The 20,217-nt window shown below is 44.3% G+C and overlaps 1 protein-coding gene across 2 annotated transcripts in view; it reads right to left on the reverse strand.

Annotated features, from left to right (window-relative positions):
• Positions 1 to 678: 678 nt before the first annotated feature.
• Positions 679 to 20,217, reverse strand: part of SIK3 (SIK family kinase 3) — a 301,942-nt gene continuing 282,403 nt past the window's right edge. The window contains exons 18-24 of one of the 2 annotated variants that reach the window (XM_006833851.1): positions 19,159 to 19,268; positions 17,132 to 17,471; positions 15,659 to 16,362; positions 6,167 to 6,330; positions 2,412 to 2,544; positions 1,390 to 1,560; positions 679 to 713 (exon numbers count right to left, since the gene is read on the reverse strand). In XM_006833851.1, coding sequence (XP_006833914.1) covers positions 1,403 to 1,560; positions 2,412 to 2,544; positions 6,167 to 6,330; positions 15,659 to 16,362; positions 17,132 to 17,471; positions 19,159 to 19,268 — 1,609 coding nt within the window. In that variant the 3' untranslated portion in view covers positions 679 to 713; positions 1,390 to 1,402. Of the gene's footprint in view, positions 714 to 1,389; positions 1,561 to 2,411; positions 2,545 to 6,166; positions 6,331 to 15,658; positions 16,363 to 17,131; positions 17,472 to 19,158; positions 19,269 to 20,217 lie in introns of those variants that run through there. The other variant, XM_006833852.1, reaches the window with a different exon arrangement.

Raw genomic sequence — 20,217 nt, forward strand, 5'->3', positions numbered from 1 at the left:
GCTGGGCCAGACATGCTTCCCAGTGGATCCCAGCAGTGACGCTCTCTCAGGTTCCAGGCTTGGGGTTCCTTACACTCTGTTTTCTGTTCTCCAAGTGCCAGAGGCCAATGCCCTTTGCTTTCTCTCCCTCCCCCCACTCATGGCCAGGCAGACTCCAGTGAGTATTAGCCTTTAATATTTGCTCCTAGGGGAGATCAATGCAGGCAAATGGAGGGTGTTTGTTCTATGAGTGAAGGCTGGGGAGTGGGGTGGCTCAGAGTCCCCTGGCCTCTGAACTGTAAATGCTTTGCTCTCATCTCAAAAATGGGGAAAGAGGGAAGTAGAGGAAGGAGAGGCAAAGGAGGGGGAGAGAGAGAAAAAAAGAAAGAATGAAGAGGAGGGAAGGAAATAAAGAAAGAAAATACATCATCTCCAAAAGCAAACCTAAGAAAAGGGGGACAAACTGCTCCCCCAAAAACCCACCAACTCAAACACACCAAATGCACCTTCACAAAAGGTAGAGAACATGGATGTCTTGTTTATTTCCTTGGTGACTTGATCATACAAGCAACCCCCCTCCTCAGGACCCCAGAGAACAGCACACCACGACCCAAGTGTGAGGGAAGGAGCCACAATATTCTGGGTGGAGAGAAACACAATGGGGATTTGGCGCAATGCGGCTAGATACTGTTGGTTTCAAATGAACGTTTTCATTCCCAAGCTGTACACAAAACCTGCAACAGAGCAGACAACAGAGGATTGGTTTGAAAAACTTCAACTATCCCACTGAAAAAACACACATACGCACATAAATAGTTCATGTTTACCTCATGTATTTTAAGAGGCTTACCACATTGAGGCTCTGATATGGATTTGCTAGATGGCTTATAACCTTCATTAAGGCTATTCTGACCAAGACTTTTCAAAGACAGAACCAGTAATACCTACTGTATACCTTTAGGCATTATTCTAGTCACAGTGGTCAATTTATCCATTTTCTATCACTGGTCGCTTATCACCTGTTTGCCCTATCTAGAATATTTTGTCACATGCTTTATACAGCCACAAGAAGTATATTTTCTTTCTGGGTTTCATCCTTTATGACCATATTATGGACCCTTTCTTTATTACCCTGGCTGCAGGTCACCTCTGACCTTGTCAACTATAGAGACTATACTACTTAAAATACAATGCGGGCCACGTGTCTTGTTTCCTATCAATAAACCAAGGAACTCTGTTCATTCCCACTGAAAAAGAAACACTCAGAAAACAAAGACCCAGCTAGTACAGTGCACAATGACAATTCTAGAAGCTCGGGAAGCCCTGAGCAGAAGTGTGGTGCTGGCCACAACGCATGAACTAAATCTGCCAATGTGACTGGAGTCTGGCCTTGGCTAGGATGATACTCACTCTCCAGTTCTTGCTACACGCCTGCCTGCTCCATGCTGAAGGAGACCTCAGGGTGCTTGTAGCTGAGTAGGATGTCTGTAATACATGTAGACGGATAGCAAGAGGGGTTTAAATGCTGGCTGCCATCAGTCAGGTCTGGGTGTTCATGACCTTCCAGACTCTGCCTACATTCTGCAGACCAAAAAAGAAACCAACAACCATGTTAAGTCTGGCAGGGAAGAAAGGAAGAGAAGGGGCAACCTTTGTGAGGGAGTAAGCTTATTCCCAGCCCTAAATTCTCAGCTTATGTAGTTGTTAAGTGCTGTTGTTGTTGTTGTGTGCTGTTGAGTCCATTCTGACCCACAGTGACCCTGTATAGTAGGGCCTTTATTTATTTATTGACAAGAGGCCTGAGGGTCAGGATTACTCCCATATTTCCCTCTAAATATTCCTTTCCTCTCTTCCTCCATTTTCCTTTACCCTCTCGCACTTTTAATGCTAAAGAACTGCTCCTTCAGGAAGATTTACCTCTTTAAGGGAGAAGACAATACTTTTACTGCCAATAGATACCGATTGCTGGGAGCTCTGTGACCTAGGCATTGTGCTAAGAGCTTAATAGGCTTTAAGTCAATTAACCCTTACAGCGTAAGCTAGGCTAGAAACTCTACTGTGCCTGCCACTTTACAGCTGCCCACCTTGGGTTTAGAAAGGTTAAGCGCCTTGCTTACAGAAACTGAAAAGGGCAGAATCAGGATTTGCTGTGGACCTGTCCAGTCCAGGCCCTACGCTTTATCAGCTAAGACACTCTCCCCTCCCTCTACTGAGTCCAAGGTGAGATGGAAATGTTCCATTAGGATACAACATTCCCTGTACTGAGCTAGAAGTAGGCTCGTTAAGCACTCATATTCTGGGGAAGGGTTTTGTATCCAGAACCCTTTGGAGATGCTGCAGCCCTGACTTCCCAGGAATTCTACACAGAAGAGGGGAGCAGTGACAAAGACCGAGGGAGAGCCCCTTCCAGGAACTTCTCTAGGGTTCCTCACCTTCATTATCCTCATCCTGAAACTGCTGGCTCCCCATGAGTGAGGACTGGCTGAGAACTGCATCTGACATCCGGGCGGAGCTAAGTGCTTTCCCGGCCACAAGACTCATTCCTGGCAAATTATCCAGCTGCACCTGCAGAAAATAGTTAGGAAAAAAAGTAAGGATACCAGAGAATGTGCCACTTTCAGGCGACCCTTATGACATGTGTTCCTACGGGAAGATCACAGGCAATGGCAGCCTGCCTAGACTTCTAGCTGAGGGGACACTGCAACGATGACAGTGTAAGAAACCAACCTCTGAACAGGGGAGGCGGTTTGAGTGGGGGTGCAGAAATCTCAGCTAGTGATTACATTCCCTTGACAGCTACCTGTCGTTCTAAAACCAAGTTCCTGACCTTATTTCATCCTCACTAGGAGTTTGTTCTAAGATAGCATTGTCCAAAAGAACTCTGCAGTCATGGAAATGTTCTCTATCTGCCTGGACCACTATGGCAGCCTTGAGCCACAGGTGGCTGCTGAGCACTTGAAGTGTGTGTGAAAGTTAAGGTTTTTTTGTGTTGACTTGGCTGGGCCAGGATTCTCAGTGGTTTAGCAGTTAAAATGAGAGTATCACCCACATGGTAAGATCTAATATGATGCGATCTGATGTGATCAGCTTTGTCCTGATGTTATCAGCACATCTTCAGTTCTATGATGTTAATGATGTCAGATGCGCTACAGGATTAGGTCACATTTTGAGTCAATCTTTTTTATATTGAGGTGTAATCTAAACTGTTGTTGTTCAGTGCCGTTGAGTCAGTTATGACTCATAGCAACCCTGTGTAGGGTTTCCAAGGAGCACATGGTGAGTTTGAACCGCTGACCTTAAAGTTCAAGCCAATGTTGTGGTCCAGTGCATTAACCTGCAGCACCACACCAGACTTGACATGCTTTGGTCTCCACCAGTAGGTGCACTGTGAAGCTCTTAGATCCAGTGAAAGACTGATGCCAAGAAACATGGAGATCTCCCAGGAATGCTGGGTCTAACAGAGCAGGAGCTCCGAATTAAGATGTTTAGCCTCCCACACTGTGAGGGAATACATTTGTTTGTTAGAGCCACTCACTTTATAACAAAGCTATTACAGCAGCACTAGAGAACTAAGGCAGAATTCTGTACCTGGACAAGTGTGCTGCTTTAGCAGATACCTAAAATGTGGAGTTGGTTGTGGAACTGGATAATGAGCAGAGGCTGAAAGAGTCGTAAGCCTCCTAACAGTAAAAGCTTATACTGTCTTGAGGTGTCCTGGTGTGGCATCATAGGATAAGCATTCAATCTCAAGGTCAGTTTAAATTGCAAGGTCAGTGGTTGAAACTCTCCAACTGCTCCTTGGAAGTCCTATACAGGGTCGCTATGAGTTGGCACCGACTCAGTGGCACTTAACAGCATACTGCCTTGAAGAAACTGCTGGTGGAATTTGTGAATGTCAAAGGCAGTTCTGATAAGAACTCAGAAGTGGAGGAGGGCTGTATGTAACACCTGAGATGGCAGAGATGGTGAGGAGCAGTGGCAGAGAAACCATAGCAACAGAACAGGAGACGGACACAATACTACATAGGGGCCAACCCGTGGAGCAAGATAGCTGCACACCTTTGTGCAGGAGGACTCCTCGTGGGGTGGGCTGCCTCTGGTCACTTGGCAGAGTTAGGCTCTCTGACCTTTGGAGCAAGAGAACCAAGGGCTTTGTGGCTAAGCCTTACTGATGGAGTAGGGGGCCTCTTGGCATTTATCAGTAGAGCTGAGCAAAGGCCAGTCTCTCCTCTTCTGGAAACTAAGGAACCAGAAAGCAGATGCTGAGGAGACAAAGAGCATAGAAGCAGAGCTGTCTCAGTCTTAAAAGGTAGATAGGGCCATGACCTTTGGGGCTCTCAAAGGCTGGAACCATGACCTCTTGATTTCTAACGATGGGGCCACAGTTTCCTAAGTTTCAAAGAGTCAGGTCTTCACCAACTTTGCTTTGCAGTTTGGGGCTGCCATGAAAATTGGACTTCTGCCCAAAGCTAGAGGGTGGACCTACTATACCCAAGGGGGCAGAAGAATGGGACCTGCCAGAGTCAAGGGGGTGGGGTCACCCAAAGCTGAGGGAGTAAAGTTGTCTTTCCAGTGAGCCTGGAAGACAGAGCTGAAACCCAGGGTTGTGGGGCCTTTACCAGAGTGAATGGCCAACATCCAGAATCTAAGGTCAGGGCCACTGCCTACGTGGTCTCAGAGAACAGAGATGACTTCCGAGCGTTGAGAGTTACTGTGCTTGGTGTCTGTTATCCCTTCTTCCCCTTGAGTTGCTTCCACTTGTAATGGAAATGTCTACTTTGTGCCTGTTCCACCATTGTATTTGGATGCAGATAACCTGTATTCTAGACTCACAGGGGCATTTTTGTCCCAGGTTGGAATTTGCTCTTGAAAGAATTTGGGACTAATATAATGGAGTCAGTCAGTGTATCTTCAGTTTTGTGCATGTTAGTTGCATTATGTTAGGTACAAATACAACTTTATAAGTGTCTTTAATTAGCAACTGTGTATGGGTACCAAGTTGACAGGAGGTGGAAAATTCTGTCTTAAGTTATCTTGTGCTGCTGTAACAGAAATACAAGTGGAGGGCTTTAGCAAACAAAACTGTGTCCCTCACAGTTTGGGACGCTAGAAGTCTGAATCAAGAGCACTGGTTCTGGAGAAAGAGCCTTGCCTCCTCCTTTCAGCATCTGTGGACCCAGCATTCCTGGGAGAGCTCCATGTGTCTTGGCACCAGTCTCTTCCTGGGTCTGGGAGCTTCCCAATGCAGGACCCCAGGTCCAAAGGACGCCCTCCACACCTGGCTCTTATTTCTTGGTGGTAGTGGGTCCCTCTCTCTCTCTCTGCTCACTTCATTCCTTTTATGTCTCAAAATACAGCCTAGTCTTGTAGATTGCATCTGGCCTCATCAACATCACAGAAGTGAGGGTTTACAGCACATAGGGTAGTAACATCAGATCAAAACTGACTGCATCAGATCACTGTATCATATTAGATCTCATCATGGAGATTAGTAACTATATCTTAACTGAGAGTGACTGTATCATATTAGATCTCATCATGGAGATTAGTAACTATATCTTAACTGAGACACTACTAAGAATCCTGGCTCAGCCAAGTGGACACAAAGTCTTCTTGTTGTTGTTAAGTGCATTCAAGTCAGTTATGATTCATAGCAACCGTGTATAGGGTTTCCAAGGAGCAGCTGGTAGGTATGAACCACCAACCTTGCAGTTAGCCGTCCAGTAATACTTATAGTGCCACACCTTTTAATTCATTTAAATCTGAATAGCCACATATGGTTAGCAGTTACTGCATAGACAACGTGGTCCTAGTTGTTTGCCCCCAAAAAGAAAGCTTTGCTGAGCCAGACTAGCTCCCATTATTTGAGTAAGTTCAGCATTGCTGCCAGAAAACTCACTGTGAGCCTAAAGATTCATTTACTGGAGCTTGCGTTTAGACCAGATGGAGCAGATGACAACTAGTGTTGATTTTTCAGTCTAAAACTTGGACTACAGATTCTACTGAGATGTTATTAGAACTGGTCTGTTAGGGTAATTCAAAGAGCTGTCCCCACACTTCCCAGCAGTACTAGACTAAGACTGAGAAGAGCAGTGGCAGAGATGCTGGCCCACCATACTATGTTCTGTTTTCAATGCTGGAATCGACAAAATCCCCACCTCCAAGGAGCAGAAGGGGATCAACATACGTAAGCATCGTCGCTGTTCTGGATCGTGTGGTGTCTCTGAAGGGTCCGGGACCTGTGGTGCTCGCTGACTGAGGAACGTGCTGGATACCCAAGCCCATTATGGTCTGGCACCTCCATTGCTTGTCCTGGAGAACTTCTATCCATACAGTTCCCTATGACAGACTCTGAGGAGACAGAGCAAAATAGGCTCAGTAGACCTACTGTCTTCCGACAGTGTAAGATCTCATCAAAGAAATGTCTTGCAAGGGGGACAATGAGCTAGTGATGGTGCTTACAGAACCAACTTGACAACCCCTAAGTCATACAGCAAATATGAGTTCCTTTAAGAGGGGACCAGACCCTAAAGAGAAAAAGTCCACATGCCAACAGGTTGGCCAAATCACACTGAACACTTTGATTTTTTTCATTTCTTTGTTGACTTGAGTGTGCTGTTTTCCTAAACGTTGATGGACATAGGAATCTAGGAATCCCTCTGGGAGTTTCAGGCACCTCCATTCTGTGGACTCCTCTGTCTTTCCTTGGCTTTCTTCCACCTCAGGTACCACCTGGTCCTTTCCTCTTTTTGTTCTCTACCTGCTGCATCCAACACTTCTTAGGGCTCCTCTGCTATTTATACGCAAAGCAACCTTTTCTCTCTCCACACTTACTTTGGCAATATCACACCTATTTTCGTGGTTTCAACTATTGCTGCTAGGTAAAGAATTACTAAAATACTGTTTTTTAAAAGTTCCAGATCCTTAATTCCAGCTACTTACAAGATACTAAGGAGCTCTGGTAGCATAGTGGTTACGAATCGGGCTGCTAACGTCAGGGTCAGCAGTTCGAAACTACCAGCTGTTCCGCGGGAGAAAGATGAGGCTTTCTGCTCCCATAAAGATTTACAGCCTCGGAAACCCTGTACAACGTGGCTACGGGTCAGAACCAACTCCACAGCACATAACAACAAGAACAAACAAGATATCTAACCAGCATCTAATAGTTTAACATGTTCTATTCCAAGATCATCAAATTTCCCCATAACCAACTCCTCCTGTAAACATCCTTGTTGTGTGACCGACCCATTTTCTTAATCTTACAAGTGTGACCTCTTGGGGTCACTGCTGATTCCTTAGTCCTGATCCCACATCAGCTTGGAATCTAAAGAACTCACCTTTGCCATGTTGGTCACTTTTTAGTTCCTTCTTTCCAATCTCACTGCTTTAGCTGAGGTCCTATTACTCCTGTCTGGAATACTACTGTAGCTTCCTAACCATCCCCCTTCCTGCTGCCCTACAAAGATCAATTTTTCTACAGGTAACCCAAACTTCCCCAGACTATCTCATACTCTTCTCCTCTGCATATTCTAAGATAAAATCATCTAACTTTTCTTCACCTATTCACAATTCTATGCATTTGCTTCTATCTTTATTTCTGCCAACCAAAATCAACTCTTCCTTCTAGTTCTATCTCAAATGTTTCCTTCCTTCATGAAATTTTACCCTTCTCTTCAACAGACTTTTTCCTCCTTTAAATTTCAGAAGACTTTCTTAGTTTCTTTTAGCTCTAACATCATCATTGGTGCCAAGTTCAACTGTGTAAATTGGTCTGAATCATTGCTATTAGACTCTAAGTTCCTTGAGGACAAAGACTATATCTTCATACAATCTGTACACTATCAAGTATTCGAGAACACTGTCCTATACCCAGTAGACATTTAATGAGGACCTCTTTAACTGAGTTTAATACACCCTATGGACTGGCGTAGTGGTTATGGATTGGGCTGCTAACCTCAAGGTCGGCAGGTCGATACTACCAGTTGTTCTGTGGGAGAAAGATGAGGCATTCTGCTCCTGTAAAGATTTACAGCCTCAGAAACCCTATGCAGGGTCGCTATGAGTGGAAACCGACTCCATGGTACTTAACAACAACATGGACTGGATTTGGCAAGAAAGAGGAACTCAAAAGGAAAAAGTCTTTCTTCTTGACTAAGGATGGTTCTCCTGGGAGCATGCCTCACTACCATCTTTAAAGCCTAGGACTTGAACATATGTTCGGCTTGCCGAGTTGGTTTTGAAGTTATAGCTCCTTGAGTATATTTCTTGATAAACTGACTCATGGTAAAACTAAGTGTTAAAAAATCTTAATAGGAAATTGTCCTTCCTAATGGTAACTGTGCCATTCAAATAGCTATCTGAACAATGAAAATAGAACATACTGCTTAATGGTTGGTTAAAAACTTTCAGGTCTGTATATATTCAAATGACCAAATCCCTACTCTCTCAATCAGGGTAAGTAAGGCCTGGGTTTAGGGACAAAGGTATGGTTGGAAGGGTGAACTATCTGACATGCATACTGCTTTAGTAATACAGGGTATTCTGAAGAAAACTTAGGAGGGGAAAGCTTCCCAACTACTAAAAGGGGAAGGCAAGTGATAAATTGTTTGAAAATTCTCTTAAGTAAAGAGGTCAAAGGAACAGCCTGAATTGATTTTGCTACAGAAAGCTAAAAGCCAGCAGAGAGAGGAGATAAAAGTAAGCCTACACCAGGACTTGCTCTGTGGGATGAGCTCACCCATCTTACCACACAGTCCAATTTTCCTCAGTGGGTACAGCTCACATGCTGGCCCCAGGGCCAGATGGGAACCACCGACAGGAAGTGGTGTTAATGCTGGCTCTGTGGAGTGAGGCACTGACTCCCTGGTCGGCTTGCCCAGGAAGAAACAAGATTACAGCTTTTGATTTTTTCCAAATGCTTCCTACTGTGTACTTTCTCTTCTTTGGTACCTACCACCAACCACTTTATACCTTGGGGTTTTGGAGCTGGATACAGATCTCATCAGTCCCACCTCCTTGCTCCCCCTAAAGCTCCCCAGGCTGAAGATTTGTACAGAATCATCATCAAACACAAGCAAAGAGCAAAGATAACATTTAAATAGGCCTGGCTTTTGGTATTTAGCTCCCGGCCATTCTTCTGGAGTCCTCATTGTTTCTGTCTGAGATATCTGGTAAATCTCCTTAATCTCTTTCCATTTATTTTTGTTCCTGAGAATGGGGTTCTCCAAACTCAAACACCAACTCTTCTTTTGGCTCTGCCATGGATCCTTCATCAGCTCCCTTTCTATCCTTCAGGTCTGACACCTACAGACCTGAAAATGATACCAAGCAATCACCTGGCAAATCCTATGATGAGCCTTCCTGGCTCCTCAGAATACAGCTCATCCCTCAGCCAGGCAGAGGTTGAGCAAAGTGGTTGTGAACCATAAGCTCTGGGGTCAGAAAGATGTAGGTTTGACTCTGACCATATTACTTCCTGAGGTGTGGGACCCTGGACAAGTCATCCAACTTCTCTCTGGGTCTCGGTTTCTTTGGCTGCAAAACAACTGACTCTACATGGATGTCAAGTACCTTTAGTGCTTAGTACACTACAAAGGCACAAAAAAGACTCCTCACTTACGCTCATTTCAGACATGTTGTTTCTAAGTGGTTCACACATGGAATCACCATGAGTTGGAATCAACTCAGTGGCAATTAAAAACAACAAGAGCATACTTAGCCATGAACAAAAATAAGAAATGAATTTTATCCCAGGACCCTCTTTTCAGAATGATGAGGTCAATTGATCTATAATTAAATGAACAAATAAGTTATTGAAACTTCTGATTTTCAGAGACGAAGCCTCTAATAGAAGAAACAAATGTGAGTTAAAAACCAGAGGGAAATGTGTATTAATAGAAGGGTAACAAACCTGAACTCTAGCTGCTCAAGTCTCAATTGACTCAATAGGTCAAAGAAGTAAAGGACAAGATATGTGCTGGGCAGATGTGCACTTGTTGGGCAGAGAATGAGAGTCAATGGGACATAAAGGAAAGAATGTAAAACTAATGAAAAACCAGCAACCCACTGCTGTCAAGTCAATTCTGACTTATAGCAACCTTACCGGACAGAGGGTTCCAGAGGCTGTGAATCTTTATGGGAGCAGCCAGACTCATCTTTCTCTCGCAGACTGACTACTGGGTTCAAACAGCCGACCTTGCAGTTAGCAGCAAAACATTTAACCCATGGTGCTAATAGGGCTCCTGATCATGAGACCAGGGAATAAAAACTTGGCACCAGAATCCAGTTCCATTACAACAGTTATGACCTTGGTTAAGTCTTTTAACCTCTCTAGCCTCAGTGTCTTATCCAAAAGTGGTTTGAGTCTCAAAAACCAGAATGCATATGAAAAGGTCTTTATAAAGGACTATATTGTTGTTGTTAAGTGCTGTGTAGGGTTTCCAAGGAGTAGCTGGTGGGTCTGAACCACCAACCTTGTGGTTAGTAGTCCAGTGCTGATCCTATAGCACCACACCAGGACTCAGCATGGATTACTTTTAGTGAAATCACTGACTCTTAAGTGTAGAAGTCATTTGTAACAATTACTAGATGAGACTTACTGACTGGTTGGGGTTGCAAGTGACAAAGGGACAGGAGAATCAGGCATCCTTCATGTCAGTTCAACAGCTGGAGGAATTGTCCAGCTCACCAAACGATACTTAATAGGGAAACGGTGACTTCTGAGAGCAGCATGCTTGGGTACTTACCAAAGTAAAGCTGAAAGAGTACATACAGAGGGTGGGATGGTATCTGATCACACAGGGAGAGAAAATGCACAAATGGGCTCCAGGTACACCACCCACCTGCCGGGGAATTCTGGGGGCGGCTTGCACAACTTTATTGAATCTGTCAATGTTGACTCGTCCTTATTTACTAGGTTTTAAGAGAAAATAAGAGAAATGGCATGTGTGTTCTCATAAGGGCTCTGAGAGCTAAGCAGCCCCCCAGACTGTCTTTGTTGGATGTCTCTAAAAGACCTGACGTCCATTTATAATGCAAAGATGACACCTCAGTGAAGACAGGATATGGTTTTGAGAGTTCAAGTTGCTAATCTTAACTGTGTAAGCGGGCTGTGCTGTTGTACCTTCTTGTTTTCAAAGTAAACTAACTATTAACTGTACTATGGAAAGAAAGAAATCTTCTTCTAGGGTAGTGGACAAGGAGATTACAGGCACCATGGGATGTGTACTGCCATAAAACTTCAACACAATGAAACCAATTTTGGCACGCTGCCTGCTCAGTGGGCTGGCAGCACCTGGCCCCATACAGCAGACAGCTGTAAAGAAAACAGGTAGCCGTGGACATATGATGGCATGTGATTTTCCTTGAATAACACTAGTGATCACTGAACATCTACCCTTAAGCGCTGTAGGATAAGCACTGGACTGTGAACCATAAGGTTGGTGGTTCAAACCACCAACTGTTCCTATGGGTTGGAATAGACTCAGTGGCACTTAACAACCTAACAACGTGCTTTTAAAAAACTGAACCTCTTAACAACCCTCATCACATAGCATAGCATTTCCTGCTAACGCTGCTCATGCTTGCCTTACCACCCCCCACCCGGCAGAATATAATCTCCCTGGAGGTGAGTTCTTTGTCTTTCCAGCCATGCCATCTCTTCAGCACCTACAATATAGTCTTATACAGCATAGCCATTCCAAAAATAGTGCTCAATTTGGTCCTTCATAAACATAATCAGAGTGTTCTGGGACTGGTGTATAACTACACAGACACGGAGCTGCCTTTAAAGAAAGAGAGATCAAGATCAGCAAGAGTGTGCTCCCCCTTGCCTGCAGGGGGTGGTAAAGGTAGAGTATTGTAACTTTTTTTTTGGCAAAAATGACAGCAAATTACCTGATGATTTTCTGGTCAAGTACAAATGTGAGCTCACATTTTTACAATGATAGAATCATGTCAAGTTAAAGCAGGAAGAGATTGTGGAGTCTGTTTCTACTGTGGATCACAGCACCCTCTCCCCAGGGTGGTGTGAAAGACAAATGAGAAACAGACTTAAAAGTACTCAGCGCAACGTTCTGTTGACACAGAGCTGTTGTTAAGTGTCTTTGAGTTGGCACCAGCTCATAGCAATCCTGTATAGGGCTTCTGAGGGTTTTAAATCTTTGCGGGTGCAGAGAGCTTCATCTTTCTTCCGTGTAGCAGCTGGTGGGCTTGAACTGTGAACCTTATGGTTCACTGTCTAATGCTTAGCATACACACATGAATATCAACTCTGCCTTCCTTCTCCTAGTGGCATTTAGTTTAGCCCCTATCATCACACAGATGAAGAAATGGAAGGGAGGTTACATTGACAGATCCCTGGCCACAGAGTAAGAGTTGTTTAAAGTAAGGACAATGGGGACGCCTCAGAATAAATATTTTTAAACACACAGATGTATACCCCTGAGGCGTACAGAAAACTAATCACAGATTTTCACTCTCATCATACGGTTTTCTTAAGCACATTTTTCCTTCTATTGTATTATTTCACTGCACTGGATCCTAAATTCACATAACAATAAATATATGTCTTTAGTCATTAAAGATTCAAGTACGAGAGTAAGTCAACAGAATTGCTACTAGGGTTTCAGTTCATACAAGCATAGATTTGTTCCAAACATGTTCAAACACATCTCTGTCTTCAATGGATGGCTGTAGACAAGTTGTGTCAATACACTTGTTTTAGTCCTGTCAGGGTGCCTTCAAAAATAAGGTCCAATCCTAACAGTGGTTCTGAGGGGATCTGCTGGGCCAGTGATATTCAAGTAGAGGTCAGCAGCTCAGATGGTTACGTTGACTGAGCTAAGATGCCAAAGGATTATCTTGACAGACTTTCTAAGTACACAAAATACTCATTATAATATGGGAGCTTATTATGAAGCAGTTTTTTGGTTAGAGGAAGGCCACATGCACTGAGGAAATTTTTTTCTTCACAACACATCTGCTCATTCTTTAATAATTCTATGAGAATCCGGTTAGGAAACCTGACCCGGTCATCCTCCATCCCTGATCTTGCCCCTTCAGACTTCTTTTTAATTCCCCAAAGTCAAAGAACATTAAAAAGTAATACAGTTAAGTCCCTTAAGAATGCCCAAACTGACATTCTGATGTGGTTTAAACTGAAGAGCGCAGAATTCTTCAGTGAAGAGTTAAAGAGAGTTGGCAATAATGCCTTCAGAAATGTCCACCTAGATGAAGCAGCTTCACATTTTGATATTTTTAACAAAGGTTGCTAAGATTTTGTAGCAATACTTGTTGACTTACCCTTGTATGCTGTTGTTGTTGTTAAGTGCTGTCAAGTCAAGTTGTGACTCATAGCGACCATATATAGGGTTTCTGAGGAGCGGCTGGTGAGCTTGAACCGTTGGCCTTGCGGTTCAAACCAACCTTGCAGTCCAGCGAATTAACCCACAGTGCCACACCAGAACTCCTTACCCTTGTATATGTGACTCCAAAAGTCACAAAACAGAAGTAGCTGCTAGTATGGGATAAGGTACTCACGTGACAAAAGTATCAATAGACACCATCATGATAAATAGAGAAAAAAGATTGAAGTTGTCAAGGATTTCATTTTATTTGGATCCATTGTTAATATTCATGGAAGTAGCAGTCAAAAAAAAAATTAAACAATGTTATTGTATTGGGCAAATCTGCACAGATTAAAGTGTGAAAGAGCAAAGATATCTCTTTGAGGACTAAGGTGAACCTAACCCAACCTTTCAGGTACAAGTAAAGTAGGCTAACATGCCTGCCAAAGAAGGGCTCCCATAATGGTTATGGGATACATATGGGACAAAGGCAAATTACACCCTCCGACTTTTCTGTTCTGGTGTGGTGCTGTAGGATAAGCACTGGACCACAGGTCAGTTTGAACCACAAGGCTGACGGTTCAAACTCACCAGCAGCTCCTTGGGAACACTATACAGGCTCAACTCGATGGCACTTAACAACAACAGCTTTTCTGCACGTAGATATAACCCAGGAGAGAAAAAGTGAAGAGAAATTAGAGAAGATAATTTTTGAAGAAAAACATTACAAAAGGCAGTTGGGGTGGGGGCATACTGTTTGCTTCATCTTGGCTCTTTCCTCAGTGCCTGACACAATGCCTGCACCTGTAGGTCTCTCTTGGAGTAACTCAGATTCAGCTGCCAGTCACTAGTTAATGAGCTGTTGACCTTGGGAATGTTACTTAATTTATCTTTACTTTAGTTGCCTCACTGGTAAAATGAGGGTAATAAGTTACTACCTCATAGAAGGGGGATAGCTGACATTTCTATAGCACTTGCCTAATACCAGACACCAAATGCCTTCCTTCACATGTGGAAATTTATTTCATTCGTAAATTCATTTCACAACAATTCTATGAGGTAGTAACTTATTACCAATGAGGCAACTAAGTATGAGAGACGAAGTTTGGCCATCCTGTCTTCAAAAGCATCAATTCTTCTATGGTCTTCCTTATTCACTGTCCAGCTTTAAAATTAAGAAAGGTGTGTGACAGGGTTGTATTCTTTCACCGTACTTATTCAACCTGTATGCTAAGCAAATAATCTGAGAAGCTGGGTTATATGAAGAAAAAACATGGCATCAGGATTGGAGGAAGGCTTATTTACAATCTGCAATATGCATATGATACAACCTTGCTTGCTGAAAGTGAAGAAGACTTAAAAATCATCACCACTGGACCAATAAACAACATTCTTATCAATGGAGAAAAAATTGAAGCTGTCAAGGACTTCATTCTTCTTGGATCAACTATCAACACTCATGGAAGCAGCAGTCAAGAAATCAAATGACGTATTGCATTAGGCAAGTCTGCTGCACAAGACCTTTTTAAAGTGTTGAAGAGCAAAGATGTCAGCTTGAGGACTAAAGTGCGCCTGACCCAAGCCATGGTATTTTCAATAACCTCATATGCATGCGAAAGCTGGACAGTGAATAAGGAAGACAGTAGAAGAATAGATGCTTTTGAGTTATGGTGTTGGAGAAGAATACTGAAAGTGCCATGGGCTGCCAAAAGAACCAATAGATCTGTTTGGGAAGAAGTACAGCCAGAGTGCTCCTTGGAGGCCAGGATGGCCAAACTTCGTCTCTCACACTTTGGACGTATTGTCAGGAGGGACCAGTCGCTGGACAAGGATATCATGTTTGGTAAGGTGGAGGGTCAGAGAAAAAGAGAAGACCCCCAGCGAGATGGATTAGCAAAGTATCAGCATCAATGGGCTCAAGCCTGGCAATGATAGTGAGGTTGGCCCAGGATCATGCAGTGTTTTATTCTGCTGTGCATAAGGTCACTATGAGCCGGCACCGACTCGATGGCACCTAACAAGAACAACAACATTTTAATGAAAGTCAAGAAAGTCTAGACTCTAGGAAACCACGATATGAACATGCGAATAAATAACATACGTTACTGGCTATACTATTACAGCATTGATTTTGTATCCTTATCTTTTAATTAAAAAAATTCTGTACCCACCAATCCCTACTTCCTACATACTTCTCTCCCAAAGGATCCTGAAAGTCTTCTCAGGAATTTTTTCCCCTTGGAACACAGGGTACTAGCTGTAAAGAGATGGCATTGCTGAATCAATGAACAGGAGAAGGGTGGCCCAGGACTTTCACCACAAAGGACTCTTACCTCGGCTGGGAACCTTATTTCTGCTGAATGCAGTAGTTGGTTGATGTCGGTAAGAATGTAGCCCCATTTCCTGTGCATGGTTCACAGTTCCTAGTAAAGATTCAGGGTCCCCAGGTCCACTGGTACTCAAGAGCAGGGGGCTGTCATGGCAACCTTTGGTCAATGCATTTGGACTCTTACTGTCTAAAAAGCCATCCTTGGCCCCCTCGCATGCGCAGTCCTCTTCCATGCTCTCTGAGTGTATTAGTGCTGGCTGGCGAGCATACCCATGGGGCGGGGGCGGTGAGGGAACCTGTGAGACACATTCTTGCGCCCTGACTTGCAGAAGGTGCTGAGGGCTGGTGTGGTGGTGGTGATATGAGTCAGCATTTTGGTAAGGTAGAGCCTGGTGTTCTGTCATACTCTGTCCCCCAAGATTTGAAGCTATACTCCCAGCATCCCCTTGGTTCATATGCCTGAACAATTCTTGATACTCTTGTTGCTGCTGCTGCTGCTGTTGCTGCTGCCGCTGCCTTTTAATGAGCTGTGCAAACTCGGTGGGGGGCAGCCGAATGTCCGAGTGGCCGGTGAGCGAATGCCGGGGAGAGAGCAGTCCTTGGAGGATGTGGGGTACCTGCTGGTGTCTTGTATAGTCTGGTGGGGTGGGGGACAGAAGGGCCTGCTGTAGTGCCGATGTGGTATAGTGCGGTTGCTGCTGATGTGCACTGGGAGGGAAGGTGGGGAACTGGTCCAGCCGAGGGACTTTCAGAGCTTGAGTTGGAGGGAACCCCACTCCAGCTGAAGGGCTGTAGCTGCTGGGGGAAGCCCGAGACTGGTCCGAAAACAGATGAGGGTGTAAATGCGCCTGGTCGTAGTTAGCAGGGGAGAACCGATTCACGTTCAAGCTGCAGACACAAGAGGGAGTGAGTACTAGTAGCACGTGTTCAGAATTCCCCTGGGGGATAGCTACCCCTTGTCTTCTTTAGTGGGGAGTACCCCCGGCACAGAGAACTGGGGTGCAAGACAGAAGATGGGGATGTATGCACCATCCTGAAACATCCCCTGATTCACCTATCCTGACAATAACTTGGCCACTATATGCACTGCAGACTCAGGCTCTAGCTTGGAGGCAGCAACTTGGCCTGTTTAAAGACGTCATTTGTACTATGATGTAGCATCAACCTCTAGGAGGAGTGACACAGAAGAAACGAAAAGAATAGACCAGGGGAAACTGGCATTTTTTTTTACAAACTCCTCTAACAGGTCGTTTTACTCTTTGCTTTTCCTCCTCTGTTTCAACAGCATCTTAATCCTGGGTCAATAAATATGCTACAAGAACATCCTGAACCCACTTCCCTGATTTTAGAAATGATAAAACAAGAAGTATTGGCTTAACAGTACAGCACAACCAGTCTCAGACTCCCTCTCCCTGCTAAGGGTGTGTCCTCCCTGGATCACCTAGATAGACAGCCAGGGGAACTGAGGCAGCCTTACCTGTGGGCCTCTGCACTGTCAGCACTCAGCTGCTTGGACAAGGGCCGGTGCCCATAGCTGAAGGTGGCCATCAGGTTGGTACGATGCTGCATCTGGATGTGACTGGCACTGGGGCTAATGGAGATGCCCCGTCCGGCTGGGCCTGCAGCTGTCCCTGGCAGGTTGCTGAGCATGTCCACAGGCTCCTGGACTTGGATGGTTACCTGCTGTGATTGGGTGGGCTGCTGCATACCCAAGCAGGTTAGTGCCACGTTGGGAGGAGGAGAGCGGCTCTCGGACTGCTGCTGGAAGATCGCACTGCGGGAGGGTAAGCCTTGATATTGAGAGGGCGATGCAGCACCTGGAAAGAAAGAATCTTAGAGTGACCAAATGCCCAGGGTATCTGGAAACAATGGCAGCCTTGCTAATGCCGCTAGAGCAGTACTTCTGTTAGTGTGCATAAGACTCGTCTGGAGAACTGAATAAAACACACGCTAGCCCAGTAGGTACATGAATTTGTACTTTGAGTACACTTCTTTAAAAGCTGTTCCATGGAATACACTCTGAACAGCTCTGATCTAGGGCAATGCACCTTAAGCTTTAATGTGTATGTAAATAGCCTGGGATTTGTATGCTAACATTAGGTTCAGATTCAGTCAATCTGAGATGGGACCCGAGATTCTACTTTTCCTGCAGGTGTTGTTGGTCAGGGAACCTACCTAACTTTTGAGTGGGAAGGGCCTAGCGGCCAATTTTGACTTTTTTCATGATGCCTAAGGAGATTACTGGAGGGTCAGCAAAAAAGAGGGAAATCCCAAGCAAAATGGATTGGCATAGTGGCAGAAGCAATGGGCTCAAGCGTAGCAACAATTGTGAGGATGGCATAGGACCAGGCGGTGTTTTGTTTTGTTGTATGTAGGGTCGCTGTGGGTCAGAACATACCATAACATAAACAGCATGGAACAACAACAGAGAGACTAGCAAGGAATCTCTGTTTTGTGGTGTGTTGCTTCGAGATTACCCATTTTGGGGATAGGTAAGCACTATTCTCTGGAGACTCAAACCAATCCAGAGTATGCTAATCTTCCCCTCCACATCCACACCCATCAGAGAGGGCCCCACAGGCACTAAGGATAACCACCTTTGAGGCCTAACAATAAGTTATCATAGAGAGTTTTATTTAGTGAGGTTGTAGGCGGTTTATTTAAAATATTAAGAATAGCTACAGTTAGCTTTCTTGTGCCAAGGACTGTTCCAAGTGCTTTAAATATATATTTACTCATGCGATAACTATTATTATCCCTAGTTCACATTTTAAGAAGCTCTGGTAGCGTAGTGGTTACAAGTTGGGCTGCTAATCTCAAGGTCAGTAGTTCAAAACTACCAGTGGTTTCCACAGGAGAAAGATGAGGCTTTCTGCTCCCGTAAAGATTTACAGCCTTAGAAACACAATACAGGGTCACTATGAGTCGGAACTGAGTCCACGACATACCACCACCACCAGTTCACATATAAGAAAACTGAGGTACACTAAAGTTTAAGTAAACTACTTTTAAGTTTTTACAGCGAAGAAGTTGGTGGAACCAGAATTCAAACCAAACAGTCTTGCTCTAATGTCCCCAACTATTAAATATTAAATACTATGCTAGTCTATAAGGAGCTCTGGTAGCGTAGTGGTTACAAATCGGGCTGCGAACCGTAAGGTTAGCAGTTCAAAACTACCAGCAGCTCCGTGGGAGAAAGATGAGGCGTTCTGCTCCCGTAAAGATTAACAGCCTCAGAAACCCTGTGCAGGGTCGCTATGAGTCGGAACCGACTCCACGGCACATAACAACAACAACATGCTAGTCTATAAGGTCAGCAGTTCCAGCTCACCAGCCACTCCTTGGAAACCCTATACAGAGTTGCTACGGGTTGAAACTGACTCGATGGCATTTAACACCAACACCAACAACAGGTCTGCCTTTATGATCAATGGTTGGTGAAGCTCAAGACTAAGACTTATTTTGTGTGGTAAATAATGGTTCCAGGTAAACCTCTCCACTCACCATGAGACTGGACCATAGCACTGCTCATTGGGGGAGGACTATTACTGGGTTGCTTGAAGAGATGGTTGTTGGAGTGGTTGGGAGGTGGGCTTGAAGGCTGAATCCTTAACCTGAAAAACAAAACTAGATAAACAAACCTCTGAAGATCAAAAGTACAATCTTGAAGTCAGTCACATGCTCCATATAAGTGGGAACTAAGAGAGGGCGTCATCAACTGCATGGAAATATCCATTTCCCCACAAAATTCTTGAAGCCCCTTTGTATTTTTAATTTTTGATTGCCTCTAGGTTAGAAATACGTCTATAAACCATCCACCACAGTAACTGAAAGCCTATCTGCATCTTGCTTACCATACTTCTTTTTGTTGTTAGATGCCATCGAGTTGGTACCAACCCACAGCGACCCTATGTACAGCAGAATGAAACACTGCCCGATCCTGGGCCAACCTCACTACTGTTGCCACGCTTGAGCCCATTGATACTGACACTTTGCCAATCCATCTCACTGGGGGTCTTCCTCTTTTTCTCTGACCCTCCACCTTAACAAACATCATATCCTTCTCCAGTGACTAGTCCCTCCTGACAATATGTCTGAATTATGAGAGACGAAGTTTGGCCATCTTGGCCTCCAAGGAGCACTATTGGATCTATTGGTTCTTTTGGCAGCCCATGGCACTTTCAATATTCTCCTCCAACCCCATAACTCAAAGACATCAATTCTTCTACGGTCTTCCTTATTCACTGTCCAGCTTTCGCATGCATATGAGGTTACTGAAAGTACCATGGCTTGGGTCAGGCACACCTTCGTCATCAAGCTGACATCTTTGCTCTTCAACACTTTGAAAGGATCTTGTGCAGCTTATTTGCCTAATGCAATATGTTGTCTGATTTCATAACTGCTGCTTCCATGAGTGTTGATAGTTGATCCAAGAAGAATGAAGTCCTTGACAACTTCAATCTTTTCTCCATTGATAAAAATGTTTATTGGTCCAGTGTTGAGGATTTTTGTTTCCTTTACATTGAGATGTAATCCATACCGAAGGCTGTGCTCTTTGATCTT

This window comes from Chrysochloris asiatica, unplaced genomic scaffold (genome assembly GCF_000296735.1).
Source record: "Chrysochloris asiatica unplaced genomic scaffold, ChrAsi1.0 scaffold00008, whole genome shotgun sequence".
NCBI lineage: Eukaryota > Metazoa > Chordata > Mammalia > Afrosoricida > Chrysochloridae > Chrysochloris > Chrysochloris asiatica.